Here is a 24,767-nt window from a genome sequence, read left to right as displayed (position 1 = left end):
CAGGAAATAGCCCCTTCGCAGGAACCACCCTACCGGCCGAACAGGAGGCGGAGGGGGGGGGAGGCGGAGCGGCGCCGCGCTGCACTACTTTCCTCTCCGGTTGCAAATGGCTGCCTCGTTCCCCACTTTCCGCTCAGTTTCCTGACCCCCCGGCGCCGGGAGCCGGGGTTGGGCCATGCACCTCTAGGCCCCCCGCGATCACAGCCAGCCGGGGGTCGAGGGGGTGCCGCCGATCTGAGCCGGCCAGGCCGGGGGCGGGGCAGCTCCCGAGGCCAGAGGGGAAGGGAGGCGAGCGCAGGGCCTGGAGCGGCCGGAGGGGAGCGGGCAGAGGGCTCGCACCGCCCGCCCCTTCCTCTTCCTCGCCCACCTACCCTCCTCCCTTCCCCAGGGGGGAGCAGAAGGTGGGGGGCTCGAAGCCGCCGAGGGAGAGTGCTCGGGGTCGAGGAGCCCAGCACTGGGTGTGTGTCAGGTTCAGCCCCGCGGCCCCGCCGGCTCCGTGTCGCCGTAGCTCGCGCGGCCCCGGGGCGCCGGCCCGAGGGGGAGAGGGGCTCGGCGCTCCTGCGAGGGTCTCACGTTCCATCCGGGCCCGGCGCGGCGGCGCGGCATTCCTTCCGGGCTGCTGGGGAGGCGCCTCGACGTTCCATCTGGAGAGCCTCGACGTTCCGCCCGAGCCCGGCGCGGGCGACCGGGGCGCTGGCCCGGCCCTAGGACTGAGAGGCCGCCCGGCGACGCGGATGCGGAGCCTGCTCGCCCAAGATCAAAGCCACCGGTGCTCTCTTTGTGTCCGCTCGGGATTCGCCGCCCTGGGGCTGTCCATGGAAACCTAAACTGCTGGAACCCGAGGCAGAGAACCCTTCTTCGGCTTCTTGCTTTTTTTGAGGGGGGGGAGGGTGGCCACTCCGACCTGGATTTACCGTTCTTGGCCCCCTTAAGCCCCCCCGTGCGGGGGGCGGCTGTGATCGCTCTGGCGGTTGGAGGTCGGGGAGCGGCCCGGGCTCTGGCCATGTTCTCGGATGAGGATTTCTGGATCGCCCTGTGAAGAGGTGAGTGAAGTCCGCCCGGCCAGGGCCCAGAAAGGGTTGGACTGGGGGCATAGCCAGATGGACTATCTTGGCCCGAGCTGGCCTGTAGGTTGGAGAAGGGGGTGCCAGAGCTGAGGAGGGTTCCTTTGGCAGGGTCTGTCAAGGGAACCTGAGCCAGTCGCCAGAGGAGAACCGAGGCCTGGTGTCCTGGGGTGTGCCTCTTTAAAGACTGGGGGGTTCAGGGAACCACGGGAGTTTGGGAACCTGGCCAGAAAGTCTCTCTGCCTGTTTATTTTTGTGTTGGGGGGAGCTCTACTAAACTAGGACCCAAGCCCTGATGCCAGCACCAATCCCAGTCAGCTGCTTCTCCTTCAGGGTTCCTTGTGGGCCTTGGGAATAGAACAACTTGGGAGCGGGGGTAGGGTGCCACTGCCAGGTCAGACTTAGTGCCAGGTTGGACTTTAAGGTTGTTCTTGCTCATCCGGGCACCGAGAGCAGTCTCTGGGAGACTTAAGGAATCCTGATTCCTGCACTAGGCCTTATTTCACTGTGCATGGGGCAGAGTGTGTGGAAACTGACTATTGTGATGAAGGAGGTGGCAGGGGCAAGAAGGAGGCGGGGCTGGGGGCAGCTCTGGCCTTGCTGGTCAACTTTAAACTACCCCTGCCTGGCAAAGTGACCCCAACGAGGCCTAGTGCTGTCTTAGCCTGCTTTGCCTTCCCTCCTCTTGGGATGGACATAATCTCTAGGGGATTATAGAGGAGGCCGTTGAGATTTGCTCCCTGTGAATGTGGGCTGCAAAAAATGGCTTTTGTCTCCCGCTTTCTCCGGGCCTGGTCGCCCATAAGTCTCTGGCCAGTCCTGCAGGGCCCCTCCCAGACCTCGCCAACCTTTTTCAGTCAGGGAATGTTAACTAGTCCTGTGATCCTGTCCCAACCCTGCAGAATAGGGTGGTCGGTACCTCTTTGGAGGAGAAATGACCTGATAGGAGCATGTCTCTGAAGCCAGTGTTTTCAGCCCTAGCAGGAGGTGTTGGGGAGAAGGGGTGTGTGTGTGATTGCATGAAGGGTGCAGCGTGAGCCTCTGGACCCTGGGCTGGGACAGCCCCTCTCACAGCTGTCATGCGGCCCAGCCAGGATTTGGCTGCTGTATTTTGCTCCCTCACTTTGTCCCCTCCAACATACAGAGGCTCGACCACTTTGAGCCTGGTCTTGGAAAAGACAGAATAGGGGTTTGCCCTTGAAAGATTTTTGGGTGGTAATCCTGAGGTGAGAGGTGGCATAGGGGTGCTGATATGAGGCTAGCTGTCACCCATGCTGTCTGCCCCTGCCTCCTGTGGAGGGCCTCTCCGGCTGTCTGTCCCTAAAGAACTTCCTTAAGAGACACCACTCCTTTTTGGCTGTAGCTGACCCTAGGATGACCCAGGGATAGTTCAGAGGGTCTCCAGAGCCCCTGTTGCCATTTGGGTTCTTCCCTGGAGGGCCAGCCCAAAATGGGGGTGGGGAGAGGTGTGGTTTGATTCTCAGGCTGGGAACCAGGAAGTCCTGAAGTCCTACAGAAGAGCTGTTCACTCAAGGGCCTCCTTCAGCCTTTCACCTCTCCAAGCCTCCATTTACCCTTTGGCTGGCATAATGGAGCTAAAGCTTTTGGTCTGGGATGGAGGCAGGGAGGAGAGTGGGTTGAGATGAATCTCTGCCTTCTTCCTTGCTGTCCTGGGCCTCTTCAAGCCTGGTATCAAATGGACCCACCATGGTTTCACTCCCTAGATCTGTGTTTCTCTAGGATCCCTAGTTCTCTTGAGGAAGCCTGGCCAGGCCTTAGCCCAGTTTAGATCCGGGGAAAAACCCTTGGTGTATATGTGTGTTTCTGGCTTTGAATGCTGAGACAGGGGAACCTGTGGTTTTTATTTGTTTAGATCTGTTCAGGGGCCTGACAACTCGGACTCAGCATTGGTGGGGCAGGTGCTGGACTGTCCATAGGGAAATGGGACCCCTTAGAAGAGCCTCTGGATTCTCTGGTCCAGCTTGGAGGACACTCAACCCTTGGCTTATCTCTCATCTTCCATGATCCCATAAATGAGGCTGCAGCTTTGGAGGATGTTGGTACTGTTTCCCAAAGCTAGAGGCAGGTGGTTTCTGCACCTTCCCAGGCAGTGCCAGCGTTACCAGCTTGAGAGGGCTGCGCTTGGGGGGAGGGCGGAGGAATTCGTCCCTCTGGCCTTGTGTGAGGCAGTCCTCCCACCCACTGCACTATCACTGTTGCTTTTGATTTCTTGCTGTTTGTGACTCCTTTAGCCTCAACTTTGAGAGCACAACAGTTGGAAGCTCTTGGGGACATTTAGTGGTAAGGTACCACAAAAGTTGCACATGTTTAAGAAACTTGGAAGCCTTCTGGGTGTGGTCAGGCCTTGAATGGCTGAATAGGAAGAGGAGCCTAGCTGGTGCCCTGACCTCCAACCCCTACTTCACATAGGTGGCTTCTGGGGGGCCCTTGAAGTGCCAGAGCATCTTTTCTCTGGGCTGGCTAGATGGCCACCCTGCTTTCCTTTTAGGTGTGATTATGTGAGTGACAGTTTTGGGAAAGAGATGATCTGGAAGTAAAGGTAGCAGGTATCAGGTGATACTTCACTTTCCCAGTCTAGTAGAATCTAATAGTGTAAAGGGAAAGGAGTAAAAATTGCCCTTCCTGTGGCATGTCCCATGAGGCCCATTGCCAGTCTTTGGAAATGGAGTATTAACTCAGGGAAAGAGCACTGATAGTGTGGTTCTTAGGTAATTGATTTATGGATCCTGGGCACCTTTGAGGATTCCCCCAGCCTCATCTGCCCCATGCACTCAACCCCAAGTGGCTGACTGGGGTATTTGGTGTGGGGAGAGAGGCTTGTCTTTACAAAGGTTGGTGTGGTCCTTCTGGTTAAATAAGAGGAGTGGAAAAGGGGAGACAGAAAATTCTCAAACTTTCATTTAGAGTTCTGTAACCTGCTCCACCTGCTATGGGAAAATTATACTTTATATAGTTTCTCTGCTTAAGCCCCTACCCTTCCCACTAAGAGCGGATGGCACCTCTCCCTTTCTTCCTTCTTCTATAGGACCCCTTTCCTCTTCCTCAGCTCTGTAATTCTTTACTTCTCTCTTTTTTGTACTGTGTTTATTAGTTTCCTCTGAGATTTAGGAAAATATGCCCAAAGGTGTGGATCTTGACCTTCTTAGGTATAACTTCAGTGTGTTTCATTAGGCTCTGGGATAGGCAGGCATATCTTAGAAGAGGGGACCGTTACCCCCCACCCCCATAGTGTGTGTGGAAACCCTGCCTGACGGAAGAGGAAGGAAGCTGCTTTGCTGTGTCCTGCCCCCGTTTAGAACAGCTCCAAGTGGCTGTGCTTCCTGAGACTACAACTCCCAGCATGCCTAGCGTCAGGCCTGGCTACACATGCTCAGTAACTCTTAAGGCCCCTTCTGTTAACTTCTAGGGACATCTAGGGAGGAAGGGCAGTTGGCGTTGCTAAGGGCAACGACCTGAGGCCTTCAGGCTGGATGAGAACTTGAGCTCAGTCATGGCAGGGGCCAGGGGGTGGGCCTGAGCTAGATTTAGATGGGCAGTGGGTGGGAAATTGGGAGTTTCTTCTGTTATAATTGGAATATTCTGGTTGAAACCAGTGGAGGTGGGGGAGATCCATCCATAGCTGGGATTTCGTTCCAGTAACATGTTCTACATCTTGCAAGACCCCAAATTTGGTCTCCAGTAGAGGAATTTCAGCTGAACTCAGACTTCTTGGTTTGTGACTACTCCTGGGTTAGCGCTGAAAGACCTCTAGGATGGTAGCTGACTTGAGAACTGAGAGAAAAGTCCAAGGGATAGGGCCTGCCAGAAGCCAAGAACTCAGATGTGAGGCAAAGAGGGGTACTAGATGTAGCTTGTGGGTGCTTCTGGTTGTTCTGGGAACTCTTAGGCAGGAGATGGGAAGTGGATCCCCCCGGGAATTCAGAGTGGAAGAAGAGGATATGTGTTTATTGGAGGGGAAGTAGATGGTGGGACAAGGGTTGGGGAGAAGGATTTTCCTTGTCGTTAGTACAGGAGTTTGTAGGTGTGATTTTGCTCTGATTTCTATAGGTTCTAGATAACATTAGCTGCCTTCTCCTCAGGATTTGGAGGAAAGTGTTTAGTGGGAAGATTTCCTAGACAAATAGATATCTCTTGGCTCTGACAGGTCTCCCCGAGAGGGCTCTGCCCAGTCGGAGAGAGGGATGGACAGCCCGAAGCCGCCTGGTGAGGATAAAGATTCGGAACCAGCAGGTGGGTAGGACAAACAGTGGGTTTCTGTTCTTCCCAGGAAATCTTAGATTTCTGGTCCTAGCACAGGGACAGAAGCTAAGTCTGTCTGATAGACAGGTAATAATTGAAGGACTTTGTTCTTTGGGACAGAAGTTGAAATGCCATCACTGTTATCCACCAAGGGTTTTGGGTAATCTCCTGGGTCTGATGAGTGGACTGGTATTAAACAGAGGATAATGGCTGATACATGTTTCTTCTCTGTTCATTCAGCTGATGGACCTGCAGCCTCCGAGGAGTCAGGTGCCACTGAGCCAGACCTTCCCAAACCACATGTTGGGGAGGTCTCTGTGCCCAGTTCTGGGGGTCCCCGGCTTCAGGAGCCTCCCCAGGACTGCAGGTAACTAGTTTGGGGAAATGAGGATATAAGGATGTATGAAGACTTGATTTGAGCATCTGGGGCTTTCAAAGTGGAAGATTTAGGAAATGAGTGTTCAGGAAACATAGGTGTGCCAAGTCATGGGGTTGTTGAGGGTGCAGGACTGGCGTGGTGCTGATGCTTGTGTGTTCACAGCGGGGGTCCGGTGCGGCGTTGTGCTCTCTGTAACTGCGGAGAGTCCAGTCTACATGGGCAGCGGGAGCTACGGCGCTTTGAGTTGCCATTTGACTGGCCCCGGTGTCCCGTGGTGTCCCCTGGGGGGAACCCAGGGCCCAGTGAGGGAGCGCTGCCCAGTGAGGACCTATCACAGATTGGTTTCCCTGAGGGCCTGACACCTGCCCACCTGGGAGAACCTGGAGGTAAGGGAAGGGAAGTGGGGTAGCTGACTTGGGAAGGAAATGGGATAAGGGCTAGGTGGTCCTGAACCAGGGGTCACGTTCTTGTTAACTGTTTTCCCTCTTTCCACCTATAAAGGGTCCTGCTGGGCTCACCACTGGTGCGCTGCATGGTCGGCAGGCGTATGGGGGCAGGAGGGCCCAGAACTATGTGGTGTGGACAAGGCCATCTTCTCAGGGATCTCACAGGTGGGGCGGGGGCCAGGGAATGGCACAGGCAAAGGGCAGGGTGGGCAGAGGGCATGCTGGGGTAGAACTGGTGCCTGGCCTGTGGCTCTGGAGAGAGCTGGCCAGTCCTGAGGCTTTGTTTCCACTCTGGCAGCGCTGCTCCCACTGCACCAGACTTGGTGCCTCCATCCCTTGCCGCTCGCCTGGATGTTCACGTCTTTACCACTTCCCCTGTGCAACTGCCAGCGGTTCCTTCTTATCCATGAAAACACTGCAGCTGCTATGCCCAGAGCACAGTGAGGGGGCCGCACACCTGGGTGAGGAGTCCCGCCCCTTGGACAGGGGACACGTGAGGGTCCACGGCTCCTGGGGTTTTTATGCTCTGCAGAGTGCTCCGAAATCTGTAATTACGTGCTGTCAGTCTGCCCCATGAAAATAGGCTTGGACTCTGAGTGCAGTGGCTCTGCCTGTCTCATTTATTGTGGTCTCTGCAGTACCTGGGTTTTCCAGGTGGCACTAGTGGTAAAGAACCTGCCTGTTAGTGCAGGAGAAGTTAGAGACGTGGGTTCGATCCCTAGTTGGAAAGATCCCCTGGAGAAGGGCATGGCAACCCACTCCAGTATCCTTGCCTGGAGAATTCCATGGACAGAGAAGCTTTGTGGGCTACAGTTCATGGGGTCTCAAAGAGTCAGGCATGACTGAAACGACTGAGCGTACATACGCGATGCAGTGCAGTGCCTAGAGCAGTGCTTGGCATATGTTAGGCAGACACTTAGAAACTTTGTTCATTCTGTGTCTGTGGAATGCCGGTTATGTAGACAGCACTGTGCTGAGTCCTGTAAGGACTCCATAGCTGACCTGTGTCATCCTTCCCTTCCTACTGCAGAGGAGGCTCGCTGTGCAGTATGTGAGGGGCCAGGGGAATTGTGTGACCTGTTCTTCTGTACCAGCTGTGGGCATCACTATCACGGGGCCTGTCTGGACACTGCTCTGACTGCCCGCAAGCGTGCTGGCTGGCAGTGCCCTGAATGCAAAGTGTGCCAAGCTTGCAGGTAAAAGTGGGAGGGCAGAAGGGAACCTTAGGTGAAGCACAGGTCAGGGTTGAAAAGGAGGGCAGGGAGAACCCTGTTATGTGCCCCCGCAGGAAACCTGGGAATGACTCTAAGATGTTGGTCTGTGAGACGTGTGACAAAGGATACCATACCTTCTGCCTGAAACCACCAATGGAGGAACTGCCTGCTCACTCTTGGAAGTGCAAGGTGAGTGTGCCCCAGTGCTGCCTTACTCTCCCTAATTCCACCTCCTGCAGCACCCCAGGTTTCCCCTTTGGGACATGCCCTGTGCTCTTCTCCCGTCTCTGCGTCTCTGTTGTCTGACCGGTGGCCATTTAGCTTGTTCCCTTCCGCTAGGCATGCCGGGTGTGCCGGGCCTGTGGGGCAGGCTCAGCTGAGCTGAATCCCAACTCTGAGTGGTTTGAGAACTATTCGCTCTGTCACCGCTGTCACAAAGCCCCGGGAGGACAGCCTGTCAGTTCTCTTGCTGAGCAGCACCCCCCGGTCTGTAGCAGGTAAGTGGTGTGGATTGGCAGAGGTTGGGAGGGGGCCTGGGAGGTACTGAGATGGGCAGGGGCTGTGTTCAAGCAAACAGCCTTTGAGAGGAGGGCCCTCGGGTGAGCAGTACCTTCTAGAGCATCCATGCCTCACCCCTGTGTGCTCTAGAGGGGTCGGTAGGTGATGCGAGTCTGCTTCCCGTGCCCTCTGCAGATTCTCACCCCCAGAGCCTGGCACTACCCCCACTGATGAGCCCAATAGTCTGTATGTTGCGTGCCAAGGGCAGCCAAAGGGTGGACACGTGACCTCTATGCAACCCAAGGAACCGGGGCCCCTGCAATGTGAAGCCAAACCACTAGGTGAGTAGGGTTTGAGGGTTCCTGAAAGTAATCCCCTTCTATCCTGCGGCAAGGGCCAATCTCTGCTTTGCCCCGATCCTGTACTTGCTGTGGGGGTGCAGCTGAGCTAGGTAGGAGCAGAGTGTGTTATGTCTGCAGGGAGAGAAGGGGCCCAACTTGAGCCCCAGTTGGAGGCCCCCCTAAATGAGGAGATGCCACTGCTGCCCCCACCTGAGGAGTCGCCCCTGTCCCCACCACCTGAGGACTCACCCACGTCCCCGCCGCCTGAGGCATCGCGCCTGTCCCCACCGCCTGAGGACTCACCCCTCTCTCCACCGCCTGAGGAGTCTCCTCTGTCTCCCCCACCTGAGTCACCATCCTTCTCTTCCCCAGAGGACTCCCCCCCACATCCCCCACTTGATACACCCTTACCCCCACCACCTGAAGCGTCACCCCTGTCCCCACCACTGGAGGAGTCTCCTCTGTCCCCTCCCCCTGAAGAATTGCCTACTTCCCCACCACCGGAAGCATCTCGCCTGTCTCCACCACCGGAAGAGTCACCCATGTCTCCGCCACCTGAAGAGTCACCTATGTCTCCGCCACCTGAGGCCTCTCGTCTGTTCCCACCATTTGAGGAGTCGCCCCTGTCCCCTCCACCCGAGGAGTCTCCTCTCTCCCCGCCACCTGAGGCGTCACGCCTATCCCCACCGCCTGAGGACTCACCCATGTCCCCACCACCTGAAGACTTGCCTATGTCGCCCCCGCCTGAGGTGTCACGCCTGTCCCCCCCACCTGAGGAGTCTCCCCTGTCACCGCCACCTGAGGAGTCTCCCACATCCCCTCCACCTGAGGCTTCACGCCTGTCCCCTCCACCTGAGGACTCCCCTACATCTCCGCCACCTGAAGACCCGCCTGCTTCCCCACCTCCGGAGGACTTGCTCGTGTCCCTGCCGCTGGAGGAGTCACCGCTGTTGCCACTACCTGAGGAACTACGACTCTGCCCCCGGCCTGAGGAGCCACACCTGTCCCCTCAACCTGAGAAACCACGCCTGTCTCCTGCACCCCAGGAGCCGCGTCTGTCCCCCGCATCCCAGGAGCTGCGTCTGTCCCCTGCACCCCAGGAGCCGTGCCTGTCCCCCACACCTGAGGAGCCACGCCTGTCCCCCGCACCCCAGCAGCTGTGCCTGTCCCCTGCACCCGAGGAACCACGCCTGTCCCCCGCACCCCAGCAGCCGCACCTGTCCCCTGCGCCTGAGGAGCCACGCCTGTCCCCTGCGTCCAAGGAGCTGCGCCTGTCCCCTGCACCCCAGGAGCCCTGCCTGTCCCCCGCGCCTCAGGAGCTGCACCTGTCCCCCGTGCCTGAGGAGCCACATCTGTCCCTTGCATCCGAGGAACCACACCTGTCTCCCCAGCCTGAGGAACCGCGCCTGTCCCCCCGGCCTGAGGAACCGCGCCTGTCCCCCCGGCCTGAGGAACCGCACCTGTCCCCCCGGCCTGAGGAACCGCGCCTGTCCCCCCGGCCTGAGGAACCGCGCCTGTCCCCTCGACCTGAAGAGCCCATTGAGGAGCCAAGCCTGTGTCTTGCATCTGAGGAATTGCCCTTATTCCTCCCACCCAGGGAGCCACCCTTATCCCCTGTGCTTGGAGAGCCGGCCCTGTCTGAGCCTGGGGAACCACCTCTGTCCCCTCTGCCTGAGGAGCTGCCATTGTCCCCATCTGGGGAGCCATCTTTGTCACCTCAGCTGATGCCACCAGGTAAGGTGCTCTTAGTACCCTGTTACTCTGGGATGGTCTTTAACTCTTGATGGCACATCTAATCTAAGAGCCTCTCTTTTCCTCCAGATCCTCTTCCTCCTCCACTTTCACCCATCATCACAACTGTGGCCCCACCAGCCCTGTCTCCGTTGGGAGAGTTAGAGTACCCCTTTGATGCCAAAGGGGACAGTGACCCTGAGTCGCCACTGGCTGCCCCCATCCTGGAGACACCTATCAGCCCTCCACCAGAAGCTAACTGCACTGACCCTGAGCCTGTACCCCCTATGATCCTTCCCCCATCCCCAGGCTCCCCCATGGGACCGGCCTCTCCCATCCTGATGGAGCCCCTCCCCCATCGTTGTTCTCCACTCCTCCAGCATTCCCTGCCTCCCTCAAACTCACCTCCTTCCCAGTGCTCTCCTGCCCTGCCACTGTTGGTTCCTTCCCCGCTGAGTCCCATGGACAAGGCAGTGGAGGTCTCAGAAGAGGCTGAGCCACAGAAGATGGAGACTGAGAAAGCCCCAGAACCTGAGTGCCCAGCCTTGGAACCCAGCCCTACTAGTCCTCTTCCATCTCCTCTGGGGAACCTTTCCTGCCCTGCACCCAGCCCTGCCCCAGCCCTGGATGACTTCTGTGGCCTGGGGGAAGATACAGCCCCTCTGGATGGGACTGACACTCCTGGTTCACAGCCAGAGGCTGGACAGACCCCTGGCAGTTCGGCTAGTGAACTTAAGGGTTCTCCTGTGCTCCTGGACTCTGAGGAGCTGGCTCCTGTGACCCCTATGGAGGTCTATGGCCCAGAATGCAAGCAGACAGGGCAGAGCTCACCCTGTGAAGAGCAAGAGGAGCCACGTGCATCAGTGGCCCCGACCCCACCTATTCTCATCAAATCCGACATCGTTAATGAGATCTCCAATCTGAGCCAGGGTGATGCCAGTGCCAGTTTTCCTGGCTCAGAGCCCCTGCTAGGCTCTCCAGATCCCGAGGGGGGTGGCTCCCTGTCCATGGAGTTGGGGGTATCTACAGACGTTAGTCCAGCCCGAGATGAGGGCTCCCTGCGGCTCTGTACCGACTCGCTGCCAGAGACTGATGACTCGCTATTGTGTGATGCTGGGACAGCTATTGGAGGAGGCAAAGCTGAGGGGGACAAGGGGAGGCGGCGCAGCTCCCCAGCTCGTTCCCGTATCAAACAGGTGAGGGGCTATCCAGCCGCTGGATGTGTTTGATGTCCCGTCACTGTCAGAGGTACGGTTCTGTTACTCACTGATACCTTCCCACCTGACTTATTGAATCCTAGGTTCTCAGAGGGAGAAAGCAATGGCAACCCACTCCAGTACTCTTGCCTGGAAAATCCCATGGACGGAGGAGCCTGGTGGGCTGCAGTCCATGGCGTCGCTAAGAGTCGGACACGACTGAGCGACTTCCCTTTCACTTTCATGCATTGGAGAAGGAAATGGCAACCCACTCCAGTGTTCTTGCCTGGAGAATCCCAGGGACGGAGGAGCCTGGTGGGCTGCCGTCTATGGGGTCGCACAGAGTCAGACACGACTGAAGCGACTTAGCAGCAGCAGCAGCAGCGGCAGGTTCTCAGAGATTCTTGAGTTCATCTTATTATTTTATTAAAGAGAACACCAGTAACAGAGGAGAAAATAACTTGCCCAGGTTCTTGGTTACTCAGTCAATAGAATCGGTACTAGAAACTCAGATCTCTCAAGCTACTCTTTTTTATTACTGGACAGTACTATGTTGGCCACTCTTTCTTGGAAGATCAGGAGTGGTTTGGACCAGAGCTACCTACCTGTTGCTACCCTAGAGTTTGGGCTTCCTCTCTGGCCCTGACTGGGAAGCTTGGTCTTTGTTACCTGCCATGCTCTGTCCCTTTGTCTCTTCTCTTGCCTCTAAGCCTATGGACCCCACCTGTTAGCCCTCTACTTCTTCTGTAATCACCCGTTTCCCTCACTCAGGGTCGCAGCAGTAGTTTCCCAGGGAGACGCCGGCCACGTGGAGGAGCACATGGAGGACGTGGGAGAGGACGGGCCCGGCTAAAATCAACTACTTCTTCCATTGAGACTCTGGTAGTAAGGAGAGGCCTCCCATCCCCCAAACATGCTTCAGCTGGCCCCTTCAAGATTAAACACCCTTTAAATCCTGCCAGTCCCCTGCACGCTCTGCCTGCCTGCTAGCCTAGGGCCTGTCCAGCTATGTCTGTGCTCCTTCTGTCCTCTTGGCCCCCAGGCTTCTCTGAAATGTGATGTTGGGCTGAGGCCCAGTTTGGGAGCTGGGGTGTTCTTCTGCTTCTTAGTCCTGGCTCCTGGCCTTCATCTTAGCCGGGGGTTTATGCCGCCTTCCCCCAACACCAAAGAGGAAAGCAGCTTAGTCGGGGCAGATTTAGCTGCCTCACTTTGCACAACTCTCTGCCTATAAGGTTGCTGATATCGATAGCTCTCCCAGCAAGGAGGAAGAAGACGATGATGATGATACCATGCAAAATACTGTGGTTCTCTTCTCCAACACAGACAAATTTGTGCTAATGCAGGTACTGTACTTGACTCAAGTAGTCCCATCTTCAGCAGTAAGACCTGGCAGACTGAATGCCAGCATGGCATTGGGATATATGTGTTTTGGTGGGAGGGTAAATGAGGAAAACCAAAGACCTACTTCTTAGAATACTAGAAAATGAGCTTGACACTGAACTGGGAGCAGGGAATGTAGCAGTGAAAAAGGCAGAAACGATTTCTGCTCTATTGAAGCTCCTAGTCTAGGAACATGAGTAATCTTGAAGCTACAGAATTTGTCATGTATGTTACTGTGATCCTGATTAGTCTTCACCCACCTTGTCTTTCTCTTCTTGTTACCTCTATCCACAGTAGGCTGTATCATTTCAGATTACCTGATCAGACGAGCAGGCAGGCTAGGAAGGAGCAGGGTCCCGTGATGGCTCGCTGTGTCCTAATGCAGGGATAGGCTTTTGGTTCTCTGACTCTCTCCTGTCAGATTAGTGTCGTAGTCAGTCACAGGGACTGAGTGGTGCTGAGGATGTGAGGCAGGACACTTGGGTTTCTGTGTGTTTCCCCAGGACATGTGTGTGGTGTGTGGCAGCTTTGGCCGGGGGGCAGAGGGCCACCTCCTTGCCTGTTCCCAGTGCTCTCAGTGCTATCACCCTTACTGTGTCAACAGCAAGGTGAGTTCAGAACCCCAGAGATCTGGTCTGGGGAATGGGGTCAGTTATTGCTTATCCTAGGTCTCTTTCCTGGCCACTTTACTTAAAGTGGTCACTGGTCATGGAACTTGTTCCTCAGTTTCCAGTGGCTGTCAAATTCATCTTGGGAAAAATGTTTTGGAAAACATAGTGGTCTTATAAGTTTCTTTGTTATAGATCATGACTTACTCGTATAATTGAGTACATTGTATAAATTGTGAGAACTTTTCTAGTAGAAAACATGGTCTGGATATAAAATATAAAATCAGAACCAAACACATGTCCACAAAGAGAAAGCAGTTTTTGACTCAAGCATGATCAGTCATTTTGGGGTTTTCATTAACATTTAGAATTTGTCCGCTGCTAACATTCACTGACTTGCAGCAGTATGTTCAAGAAAAGCTGGGGGAAATACAACCTGGGTAGTGAAAGACCTTAACAAGGCAGTGGCTGGGTGAGGCTGTTCTTTGATCAGCGGAGATCCCTGGAAGCCTAAGTTTAAGAGCCACTATTTTAGGGGTGAGGGTGCTCCGTGTATCTTCCCTGTGCTCAAATGAAGGTCTGGCCTGGGTACGGGGGTCCTCCAGCCCCACCTGTGTAAGTCCCAGCACCCCTGGAGAGGTCTGCCCTGCCCTCTGCATCACCCCCTGAGGAATTGCCGTCTCCTGCACCAGATCACCAAGGTGATGCTGCTGAAGGGCTGGCGTTGTGTGGAGTGCATCGTGTGCGAGGTGTGTGGCCAGGCCTCAGACCCCTCCCGCCTCCTGCTCTGTGATGACTGTGACGTTAGCTACCACACGTACTGCCTGGACCCCCCACTGCTCACCGTGCCCAAGGGTGGCTGGAAGTGCAAGTGGTAAGGAGACTGGCAACGTCAGATGGGCCTGACATGTTTAAGAGTGGGTATGATGTTGAATACATGGCTGAGGCTGGGTTTAGAAGGCCAGGCTGGTTTGGGTGCTCTGGGTAGGTCAAGTGTTGAGGGTCTGTCTTTCTGCCCCCACCAGGTGTGTGTCTTGTATGCAGTGTGGGGCCGCCTCCCCTGGCTTCCACTGTGAATGGCAGAATAGTTACACACACTGCGGGCCCTGTGCCAGCCTGGTGACCTGCCCTATCTGTCATGCCCCCTACGTGGAGGAGGACCTGCTGATCCAGTGTCGCCACTGTGAACGGTGAGGGTGCCCGTCTCCCCCGGATAGGCGCCCCCCCCCCGCTGTTTTCAGCCTTGCGTTGTTTCTGTTCACCTCCTCCTGTCTCCTTTCAACCAGGTGGATGCATGCTGGCTGTGAGAGCCTCTTCACAGAGGATGATGTGGAGCAGGCAGCTGATGAGGGCTTCGACTGTGTCTCCTGCCAGCCTTACGTGGTCAAGCCTGCTGGTGAGTCCCGGGTGCTAGGGAGAGGGGAGGAGGGGTCAGCGCAGGGGTGCTTTGCTCTGGGCCAGGGCCTCCAGCTGTTTGTCCTCTCCACAGCGCCTGTCGCGCCTCCAGAGTTGGTACCTATGAAGGTGAAAGAGCCTGGTGAGTCACAGTGATTCTGCATGCCAGTGCCAGAGAAGACCCTTAGACATTTAGTCCAGCTCCAGTCCCCCAATTTTATCTTATTTTTCACAGAAAAAAAGCTAAGACCCAGGGATGTTGAGTGACCTGCCCAAGGTCACCCCGTAGGTCAGTGGTGAAGTTGTGGTGACACTCAAGGCCTCTGGGTTCCAGGCAGAATGCCATTCACCAGCCAGCATGGCCTTTGTACAGCCAGATTCTCATCTTCAGAGAGCACAGAACTCTTTCTGAACCCTGCTCTTTTTCCTTAATGAAGGAGCTCTCCCACCTCCATCCATCATGATGTGGGCACTGCTCCTGGCATCTGGGGCACGATGAGCTGGCATTCGGCAAGGAGGGGCGGTCCATATAGCCAGAGAATATATTTGGTGACCTGAGGGTTCATTAGGAGCAGAGTCCAGCTTCAGCAGCCGCTGTCTCTCAGACCCCCTCGGGTCACTGAGAGAACACTCAGGTCTCAGCTGGTGCCCATCAGTGGTCTCTCTGTAGCCCTCAGACCCCCAGTCTGGACTTCAGTCTCTTGTCTCTCATTGCTCTTGTCCCAGCTAGGGACTTAGGCCGAAACTCAGAGTCCCAGTTTCCCTGGGGCTCCATGGAGTCACGTGCTTTCCCCCTTTGTGCAGAGCCCCAGTACTTTCGCTTCGAGGGCGTGTGGCTGACAGAAACGGGCATGGCGGTGCTGCGTAACCTGACCATGTCGCCTCTGCACAAGCGGCGTCAGAGGCGTGGACGGCCCGGCCTCCCAGGCGAGGCGGGGCTGGAGGGGGCCGAGCCTTCAGAGGTCCTGGGCCCTGATGACAAGAAGGATGGTGACCTGGACACGGACGAGCTGCTCAAGGCTGAAGGTCAGCCTAGGGGATCTCGGGGAGCACCAGAGTTCTGGGATCATGCCTGTGAGAGTTGAGTGTTGGGTCAGGGCAGCATTGTCACTCCCAGTCACCCTTGGGCCACTGTGGGTCTTGTCTGATGGCTCTGTGATGGGGAACTCAACTGTTCTTTTTTTTTATTGCCCGTGTTGTCTTTGTTGCTGCACATGAACTTTCTCTAGTTGCTGTGAGTGGGGGCTACTCTATAGTTGCAGTAGACAGGCTTCTCATTGTGGTGGCTTTTCTTGTTGCAGAGCATGGGCCCTAGGGTGTGCGGGTTTTAGTAGTTGTGGCTTAGTTGCCCCTTGGTATGTGGGATCTTCCTGGACCAGGGATCAAACCCATGTCCCCTGCATTGGCAGGCAGATTCTTAACCACTGGACCATCTGGGGAGTCCCCAGTTCTCTGTTCTTAACTGACAGGATGACAGGGTTCAAAGGGTCCAAGCTTCTGACCTGTCTCTGTCTCTTCTGTCTCCATACACAGGTAGTGTGGAGCACATGGAGTGCGAAATTAAACTGGAGGGTCCTGTCAGCCCTGATGTAGAGCCTGGCAAAGAGGAGACTGAGGAAAGCAAAAAACGCAAACGCAAACCCTATCGGCCTGGTGAGGCCCTGGGATGTGGGTGGGGTGGTGAGGGGCAGCTTACCAGGTCCCCAGCGGCTTCTTAGCCTCAGTTCTGCCTCCTTACAGGCATTGGTGGTTTCATGGTGCGACAGCGGAAATCCCACACACGTGTGAAAAAAGGGCCTGCTGCACAGGCGGAGGTGTTGAGTGGGGATGGGCAGCCCGACGAGGGTGAGACGGGTGAGGGCTCCATTGGGGCCTGGGAGAAGGTGGGGCTCGCAGGACCCGTGGGACACTGCCAGGGAGGCCGGGGGCAGGGGTGCTCTCAAAGGGCCAAGGAGGTAGTGGGCCCAATTGGTGTCGGGGGAGAATAGGCAAAAAGTGTCCCCAGGCCAACCTGGGAGCAGCGTGCTCACAGTCCCCAGAGAGGCTGACCCTCCTGTTGGGTCCTCAGTGTTGCCTGCCGACCTGCCTGCTGAGGGCTCTGTGGACCAGGGCTTAGCCGATGGGGATGAGAAGAAGAAGCAGCAGCGGCGAGGGCGCAAGAAGAACAAATTGGAGGACATGTTCCCTGCTTACCTGCAGGTGGGTCTTAGGCTCTGAGGGCTGCTGGCCAGGCTCCTGGCCTGTAGGGCCTGAGAAAGCCTATTTTTTTCTGCCTCCTCCCACAGGAAGCCTTCTTTGGGAAGGAGCTGCTGGACCTGAGCCGGAAGGCCCTGTTTGCAGTTGGCATGGGCCGGCCAAGCTTTGGATTGGGAACCCCCAAAGCCAAGGGCGATGGAGGCTCAGAGAGGAAGGAGCTCCCGACCTCACAGAAAGGTCAGTCATGTAGGGTAAGGTAGTCTGAAGGGGTCCAACTTCACTTTGTACTTGGAAGCTGGTAAGAGATTTTGGTGGGAAATGGGCTGGTCTCTAGGAGTTGAGGATTGGCCAAGGGCCCTGGCCTTGGTGCTGGGGTCCTGTTCTGGGCATCTTTGATTGAAGTGGGGCTGTTGCTCATAGGAGATGATGGTCCGGATGTTGCAGATGAAGAATCCCGTGGCCCCGAGGGCAAGGCTGATACACCAGGTGAGGGCTGCTGGGAGGACTGGGTGCCATCTTGGTTTTGCTTCTGTCAACCTGTTCTGCCCCTGAGCACCATCAAGGTTGGAGGCTGGAAAGTGTTTCAGGCCTTCTGTGGTCCTTGCCAGAGTGGCCATTGTGGTGCCTCCACACCGACCTTAGCTGATGGGCTTTTCTTGGCAATTGCAGGACCTGAGGATGGTGGCATAAAGGCATCCCCAGTGCCCAGTGACCCCGAGAAGCCAGGCACCCCAGGTGAAGGGATGCTTAGCTCTGACTTAGACAGGATTCCCACAGAAGGTGAGGCTGGGACCCACACTCTTCATGTATAAGGGTCCTCTCCTCTGCCTGAGGGACTCGTTTATATAGCTCCTCTGGTGGGGAGTCATGGGCACCTTCCCTGGTAGCCCCTGAGCCCCCTAGTCTTACTCAGCAGCATGTTTCCTTGATCCCTCACAGAACTGCCTAAGATGGAATCCAAGGACCTACAGCAGCTTTTCAAGGATGTTCTGGGTTCCGAACGAGAGCAGCATCTGGGTTGCGGAACCCCTGGCCTGGACGGCAGCCGGACACCGCTGCAGAGGCCCTTTCTTCAAGGTGAGCCAATGGGGGTGGTTTGAAGACTGGGTGGGCAGGTACCATCAAGCCTGCCTCCAGACTGGGCCGCTTGCTGCCTCTCTCTGATCCTATGCCTCTTGTAGGTGGACTCCCTTTGGGCAATCTCCCCTCCAACAGCCCAATGGACTCTTACCCGGGCCTCTGCCAGTCCCCATTCCTGGATTCTAGGTTGGTATTTGTGCTTAACCTCTGTGGGCAGTCCCTTCCCTCCAGTGGGGCCACGCTGGGGGAGGGAATGTTGGACTCTTGGGTGCTGCTGTGGCAACCCCTCCCTCCCTCTGCTGCCTTGCTAGTGACTGTCCTCTGTTGGGGCAGGGCAGTAGCCTGGGGACTCTGGGCAGTTTGTCTGGGGTGGGGCTTGGCATCCCTGCCCTCTGTGACTCTCTGCCCCTGCGCCCCAGGGAGCGCGGGGGCTTCTTTAGCCCGGAACCCGGTGAGCCAGACAGCCCCTGGACAGGCTCGGGGGGCACCACGCCCTCCACCCCCACCACCCCCACCACGGAGGGTGAGGGCGACGGGCTCTCCTATAATCAGCGGAGTCTTCAGCGCTGGGAGAAGGACGAGGAGTTGGGCCAGCTCTCCACCATCTCACCTGTGCTGTACGCCAATATTAACTTCCCCAGTCTCAAGCAGGATTATCCAGGTACCTGTGGGACAGAGCAAGGGAGACAGCCTGCGACATGACCAGCGCAGGGGTCACCTGCCAGTTCTTCTCTCACACGTCCTCTGTCCTCCAGATTGGTCAAGCCGCTGCAAACAAATCATGAAGCTGTGGAGAAAAGTTCCAGCTGCTGATAAAGCCCCCTACCTGGTGAGACAGAAGGAGCCTGGAGTGGCGTGGGAAATGAGTCATGGGCAGCGTATCTTTGGGAAAGTCACCTTCATTCCTTCTACTTCCCACTTTCATAGCAGCTGGGCCAGCAGGGGTTGGCTTCTGGGTGGGGAGTGTGAGGGCATGGTGAGGGAGTGGGACTGGGCTTGAGACTGAGTCCCAGCCTCAGGCTGTGTCCTCTGTTCCTCAGCAAAAGGCCAAAGATAACCGGGCAGCTCACCGCATCAACAAGGTGCAGAAGGTGAGTGGGCTCAGGGTGCACGGGGGCATCCAAGTCTGGTTGTGGGGCAGCCTCCCTGAGGGTGGGGGTCAGAGGGCCTGCCTACAGCAGCCTAACTGTTCTGTACCTGGTCTCCTCCTGTAGCAGGCTGAGAGCCAGATCAACAAGCAGACCAAGGTGGGCGACATGGCCCGCAAGACTGACCGACCGGCCCTACATCTCCGCATTCCCCCCCAGCCAGGGGCCCTGGGCAGTCCGCCTCCTGCTGCTGCCCCCACCATTTTCATTGGCAGCCCCACTCCCCCCGCCGGCTTGTCTACCTCTGCGGACGGGTTCCTGAAGCCGCCGGCGGGCACGGTGCCCGGCCCAGACTCGCCTGGTGAGCTCTTCCTCAAGCTCCCGCCCCAGGTGCCCGCCCAAGTGCCTTCGCAGGACCCCTTTGGACTGGCCTCTGCCTATGCTCTGGAGCCCCGCTTCCCCACAGCACCACCCACCTACCCTCCCTATCCTAGTCCGACTGGGGCCCCTGCACCGCCCCCAACGCTGGGCGCCTCATCTCGTCCTGGGACTGGCCAGCCAGGGGAGTTCCACACTACTCCACCTGGCACCCCCCGACACCAGCCCTCTACGCCTGACCCCTTCCTCAAACCCCGCTGCCCCTCCCTGGACAACCTGGCTGTGCCTGAGAGCCCAGGAGGAGGGGGAAGCAAGGCTGCTGAGCCTCTGCTGTCGCCCCTGCCTTTCGGGGAGTCTCGGAAGGCCCTGGAGGTGAAGAAGGAAGAGCTTGGGGGATCCTCTCCGAGCTATGGGCCCCCAAACCTGGGCTTTGTTGACTCTCCCTCCTCAGGCCCCCACCTGGGTAGCCTGGAGTTAAAGGCACCTGATGTCTTCAAAGCCCCCCTGACCCCTCGGGCATCTCAGGTAGAGCCCCAGAGCCCGGGCTTGGGCCTAAGGCCCCAGGAGCCACCCCCTGCCCAGGCTTTGGCCCCTTCTCCTCCCAGCCACTCAGACATCTTTCGCCCTGGTCCCTACCCTGACCCCTACGCCCAACCCCCGCTGACGCCTCGGCCCCAACCCCCACCACCTGAGAGCTGCTGTGCCCTGCCTCCCCGTTCACTGCCCTCTGACCCTTTCTCCCGAGTGCCCGCCAGTCCCCAGTCCCAGTCCAGCTCCCAGTCCCCATTGACACCCCGTCCTCTGTCTGCTGAGGCTTTCTGCCCATCCCCTGTTACCCCTCGCTTCCAATCCCCTGACCCTTATTCCCGTCCACCCTCGCGCCCTCAGTCCCGGGATCCATTTGCCCCATTGCATAAGCCCCCCCGCCCCCAGCCCTCTGAAGTTGCCTTCAAGGCTGGGCCTCTAGCCCACACTCCGCTGGGGGCTGGGGGTTTCCCAGCAGCCCTGCCCTCAGGGCCAGCAGGTGAGCTCCATGCCAAGGTCCCAAGTGTGCAACCCCCCAATTTTGCCCGGTCCCCTGGGACCAGTGCATTTGTGGGCGCCCCTTCTCCCATGCGTTTCACTTTCCCTCAGGCGGTCGGGGAGCCTCCCCTAAAGCCGCCTGTCCCTCAGCCTGGTCTCCCTCCACCCCATGGGATCAACAGCCATTTTGGGCCTGGCCCTACTATGGGCAAGCCTCAAAGCACAAACTACACAGTAGCCGCAGGGAACTTCCGCCCATCAGGCAGCCCCCTGGGGCCCAGCAGCGGGCCCGCAGGAGAGGGCTACGGGCCGTCCCCACTGCGCCCCCCATCAGTCCTGCCCCAACCCGCACCCGATGGGCCCCTCCCCTGCCTGCCCCACGGGGCCACACAGCGGGCGGGCATCACCTCTCCCGTTGAGAAGCGAGAAGACCCAGGGGCTGGCACGGGCAACTCTTTGGCGGCACCTGAGCTTTCAGGTACCCAGGACCCAGGCATGTCTGGCCTCAGTCAGACAGAACTAGAGAAGCAGCGACAGGTGGGTCGACATCTCTGTTTGTGGGCCAGCCCTTTGGGCTTTGGTGCTCGTCCAATGGACTTACCGTCTTGTCTGTACTCTGCACAGCGCCAGCGACTACGGGAGCTATTGATTCGGCAGCAGATGCAGCGCAACACCCTTCGGCAGGAGAAGGAGACTGCGGCAGCTGCCGGAGCGGTGGGACCCCCAGGCAACTGGGGTGCTGAGCCTAGTAGCCCCGCATTTGAGCAGCTGGGTCGAGGCCAGACCCCCTTTGCTGGGACCCAGGTAGGTAGAGTGGCAAGGGGTGGTGGATCCAAGATGCTGAAGGTGGTCCCACTTTCATCTACCCTTATCTTTCCTAGGACAAGAGCAGCCTTGTGGGGCTGCCCCCAAGCAAGCTGGGTGGCCCCATCCTGGGGCCAGGGGCTTTCCCCAGTGATGACCGACTCTCCCGGCCGCCTCCACCAGCCACCCCTTCCTCTATGGATGTTAACAGCCGGTGAGGCTCCTGGGCTTCCCTCGGGGAAAAATCAAGGGAGTATATTGCATCCAGTGTGCACTGCCCCTGATTTTCCTGTCTCTCTAATCCTCAGCATCACTTTCTTTTCTTCCCCATTTCTTCCCCCTCACTGCATTAATTCTTTCCTTCTTTAGGGAAGCCCATGTTCTAGCTCTTTTTTCATTCTGATTTTATCTTCCTACTGCGTATACTTCCAGGCAATTGGTGGGGGGCTCCCAAGCCTTCTATCAGCGAGCACCGTATCCTGGGTCCCTGCCCTTACAGCAGCAGCAGCAGCAGCAACTGTGGCAGCAGCAGCAACAGGCAACAGCAGCAGCTTCCATGCGACTTACCATGTCTGCGCGCTTTCCATCAACTCCTGGGCCTGAACTTGGCCGCCAAACCCTAGGTTCCCCTTTGGCTGGAATTTCCAACCGCCTGCCTGGCCCTGGTGAACCAGTGCCTGGCCCAGCTGGTCCTGCCCAGTTCATTGAGTTGCGGCACAATGTACAGAAAGGACTCGGACCGGGGGGACCTCCATTTCCCGGTCAGGGCCCTCCACAGAGACCCCGTTTTTACCCTGTAACTGAGGATTCCCACCGACTGGCCCCTGAAGGGCTTCGTGGCCTAGCAGTCTCAGGCCTTCCTCCACAGAAACCTTCAGCCCCACCAGCTCCTGAACTGAACAACAGCCTCCATCCAACGCCCCACACCAAGGGTCCCAACCTGCCCACTGGCTTGGAGCTAGTCAGCCGGCCCCCCTCCAGCACTGAGCTTGGCCGCCCCCCTCCTCTGACCCTGGAAGCTGGAAAACTACCTTGTGAGGACCCTGAGCTGGATGATGACTTTGACGCCCACAAGGCCTTGGAGGACGACGAGGAGCTGGCTCACCTGGGCCTGGGCGTGGATGTGGCCAAGGGAGATGACGAGCTGGGCACTCTGGAGAACCTGGAGACCAATGATCCCCACCTCGATGACCTGCTCAATGGGGATGAGTTTGACCTGCTGGCCTATACTGACCCTGAGCTGGACACGGGGGACAAGAAGGACATCTTCAATGAGCATCTGAGGCTGGTGGAGTCGGCCAATGAAAAGGCTGAACGAGAGGCTCTGTTGCGAGGGGTGGAGCCAGGACCCTTGGGCCCCGAGGAGCGCCCTCCCCCGGCCGCTGATGCCTCTGAGCCCCGTCTGGCGTCAGGGCTTCCTGAGGTGAAGCCCAAGGTGGAGGAGGGTGTTCGCCACCCTTCCCCTTGCCAGTTTACCATTACCACCCCCAAGGCAGAGCCGGCACCTGTCACCACTTCCCTAGGCCTGGGGGTGAAGCCAGGTCAGAGTGTGACGGGCAGCCGGGACACTCGAATGGGCACAGGACCTTTTTCTAGCAGTGGGCACACAGCTGAGAAGGTCCCCTTTGGGACCACAGGAGGACCACCAGCTCACCTGCTGACGCCCAGCCCACTAAGTGGCCCGGGAGGGTCCTCCCTACTGGAAAAGTTTGAGCTAGAGAGTGGGGCCCTGACTTTGCCTGGTGGACATGCATCTGGGGATGAGCTGGACAAGATGGAGAGCTCACTGGTAGCCAGTGAGTTACCCCTGCTCATTGAGGACCTGTTGGAACATGAGAAGAAAGAGCTGCAAAAGAAGCAGCAGCTTTCAGCGCAACTGCAGCCTGTGCAGCAGCAGCCCCAGCAGCATTCCCTGCTGTCCACCCCAGGCCCTGGCCAGGCTGTGTCTTTGCCCCATGAGGGCTCTTCTCCCAGTTTGGCTGGCCCTCAACAGCAGCTTGCCCTGGGACTTGGAGGCTCCCGACAGCCAGGCTTGGCCCAACCGTTGATGCCCACCCAGCCACCAGCTCATGCCCTCCAGCAGCGCCTGGCCCCATCCATGGCCATGGTATCCAACCAAGGGCATATGCTAAGTGGGCAGCACGGGGGACAGGCAGGCTTGGTGCCCCAGCAGAACCCACAGCCGGTGCTGGCACAGAAGCCAATGGGTACCATGCCACCATCCATGTGCATGAAACCACAGCAGCTGGCAATGCAGCAGCAGTTGGCTAACAGCTTTTTCCCTGATACAGGTAATCTCAGCTTGGGGGAGAGACTGGCTTAGTAACTCAGGAGTGATCATGGTTACCACTAACTGAATTCTTTCTGAGGCTGCAGACCCAAGACACTCCCTAGTTAAAGGAGACCGGACACAGAGAGTGGTGTAGGCAGAAACACTGTACCTTTTAAGGGAGAATAGTGCCTGGCATCTAGCAGGTGTTACAGATGTTTGAGTGAATGAATGGAATGGACACCTGAAGTCTGATTAGCAGAGTCCTTGTAGCTATGGTGAGACCCAGAGCTTAGGACTTGGAGCAGAGTGGTGCAAGAAGTAGTTGGCCTGGTAAAAGACTTAATGAGACTTAGTGGCAGGAAGGTCAGGTGTATTTGGAGACCATGAGTGGACTGCTTAGGCTGGGGTAGGCTTTGTGGAAGGAAGCGAGTGGGCACTGCCCTAACTTTGGAGAGGTAAGGTGGGGGCCCAGATTGAAGAAGACCTCAAATTATAATAGTATCTATTGAATAATGACTGCTAAACACTGCTGAGGACTTTGCATTTATTGTGTAATATAATCATCACAACAAAAACATTAAATAGGTACCATTTTTTTTTTTTTAACTTTTAATTTTGTATCGGGGTATAGTTGGTTAACCATGTGAGAGCATCAGGTGAACAGCTAAGGGACTCAGGCATACATATACATCCATTCTCCCCCAAAGTCCCCTCCCATCTTGGCCACCACATAACATTGAGCAGAGTTGTGTGTGCTGTGTAGTAGGTCCTTGTTGGTTATCCATTTTAAATACAGCAGTGTGTACATGTAATAGGTACTATTGTTATCTTAGATTATAGAAAAGAAAACTGAGGCAGAAAGATTAACTTGCTCAATATCATACAACTAACAGCTGGAATTTGAAGCCTGGCCCTCATATCCTTTTAACTGTTTTACCACCTCAGAATAACCAGGAGAAGGTGTTTGGTTAATCTTCTTAAAAGTAGGGAGTCAGTTAAGCTTTCTGAGTAGTGGAGAAATATGCAGTGTATAAGATTTTAGGATGATTTGGTATCTGCTTGTTTCTCTTTTTCTGCCCAGTGTCCTGAACAGGTAGAAGAGTGGTTTGTAGGTGGTGTGTGTTGTGGCCAAAGCAACTCTGGCATTGGGCTTTGGCACCCTGCCTACATCTTGGGTTCTTGGGCTGCACTTAGTTGTCCTAAGAACATGACTTTTGAAGAATGCTTTGTAGGTCATAAAGTAAACTCATATTCTGGTCATATTTGATCTTCTCAGTAGCTCCGTGAGATAAGCAGAATAAGGAATCATGATCTCTGTCAAATAGAAGAGTAAACTGAGGCTCATAGGGGTGAAGTGACTTTAATGCATTGGTTCAGTAAATATTTACTGAGTACCTTTTCCTAACACCATGCA

At 56.7% G+C, this 24,767-nt stretch overlaps 1 protein-coding gene across 6 annotated transcripts in view; it reads left to right on the top strand.

The window, feature by feature from the left end:
* The first annotated feature begins 905 nt into the window (after positions 1 to 905).
* KMT2D (lysine methyltransferase 2D) overlaps positions 906 to 24,767 on the top strand; it is a 39,207-nt gene continuing 15,345 nt past the window's right edge. For 2 of the 6 annotated variants that reach the window (XM_044941706.2, XM_044941703.2), the window contains exons 1-35: positions 906 to 1,043; positions 5,230 to 5,315; positions 5,565 to 5,691; positions 5,866 to 6,089; positions 6,205 to 6,314; positions 6,448 to 6,610; positions 7,180 to 7,345; positions 7,438 to 7,552; positions 7,703 to 7,860; positions 8,057 to 8,202; positions 8,341 to 9,936; positions 10,024 to 11,129; positions 11,901 to 12,014; positions 12,362 to 12,472; positions 13,013 to 13,117; positions 13,810 to 13,991; positions 14,143 to 14,307; positions 14,404 to 14,513; positions 14,607 to 14,654; positions 15,317 to 15,538; positions 16,046 to 16,165; positions 16,253 to 16,357; positions 16,581 to 16,711; positions 16,798 to 16,945; positions 17,129 to 17,194; positions 17,378 to 17,488; positions 17,648 to 17,785; positions 17,890 to 17,974; positions 18,208 to 18,449; positions 18,544 to 18,617; positions 18,829 to 18,879; positions 19,003 to 20,814; positions 20,902 to 21,081; positions 21,159 to 21,295; positions 21,514 to 23,372. In XM_044941706.2, coding sequence (XP_044797641.2) covers positions 5,267 to 5,315; positions 5,565 to 5,691; positions 5,866 to 6,089; positions 6,205 to 6,314; positions 6,448 to 6,610; positions 7,180 to 7,345; positions 7,438 to 7,552; positions 7,703 to 7,860; positions 8,057 to 8,202; positions 8,341 to 9,936; positions 10,024 to 11,129; positions 11,901 to 12,014; positions 12,362 to 12,472; positions 13,013 to 13,117; positions 13,810 to 13,991; positions 14,143 to 14,307; positions 14,404 to 14,513; positions 14,607 to 14,654; positions 15,317 to 15,538; positions 16,046 to 16,165; positions 16,253 to 16,357; positions 16,581 to 16,711; positions 16,798 to 16,945; positions 17,129 to 17,194; positions 17,378 to 17,488; positions 17,648 to 17,785; positions 17,890 to 17,974; positions 18,208 to 18,449; positions 18,544 to 18,617; positions 18,829 to 18,879; positions 19,003 to 20,814; positions 20,902 to 21,081; positions 21,159 to 21,295; positions 21,514 to 23,372 — 10,276 coding nt within the window. In that variant the 5' untranslated portion in view covers positions 906 to 1,043; positions 5,230 to 5,266. Of the gene's footprint in view, positions 1,044 to 5,229; positions 5,316 to 5,564; positions 5,692 to 5,865; positions 6,090 to 6,204; positions 6,315 to 6,447; positions 6,611 to 7,179; positions 7,346 to 7,437; positions 7,553 to 7,702; positions 7,861 to 8,056; positions 8,203 to 8,340; positions 9,937 to 10,023; positions 11,130 to 11,900; positions 12,015 to 12,361; positions 12,473 to 13,012; positions 13,118 to 13,809; positions 13,992 to 14,142; positions 14,308 to 14,403; positions 14,514 to 14,606; positions 14,655 to 15,316; positions 15,539 to 16,045; positions 16,166 to 16,252; positions 16,367 to 16,580; positions 16,712 to 16,797; positions 16,946 to 17,128; positions 17,195 to 17,377; positions 17,489 to 17,647; positions 17,786 to 17,889; positions 17,975 to 18,207; positions 18,450 to 18,543; positions 18,618 to 18,828; positions 18,880 to 19,002; positions 20,815 to 20,901; positions 21,082 to 21,158; positions 21,296 to 21,513; positions 23,373 to 24,767 lie in introns of all 6 variants that reach the window. The other 4 variants (XM_044941704.2, XM_044941701.2, XM_044941702.2 and 1 more) reach the window with 3 other exon arrangements.

The sequence above is a fragment of the Bubalus bubalis genome, chromosome 4 (assembly GCF_019923935.1).
Source record: "Bubalus bubalis isolate 160015118507 breed Murrah chromosome 4, NDDB_SH_1, whole genome shotgun sequence".
Taxonomy (NCBI): domain Eukaryota; kingdom Metazoa; phylum Chordata; class Mammalia; order Artiodactyla; family Bovidae; genus Bubalus; species Bubalus bubalis.
Note: the sequence above shows the minus strand (reverse complement) of the source record. Positions and strands in the feature narration are given on the sequence as shown.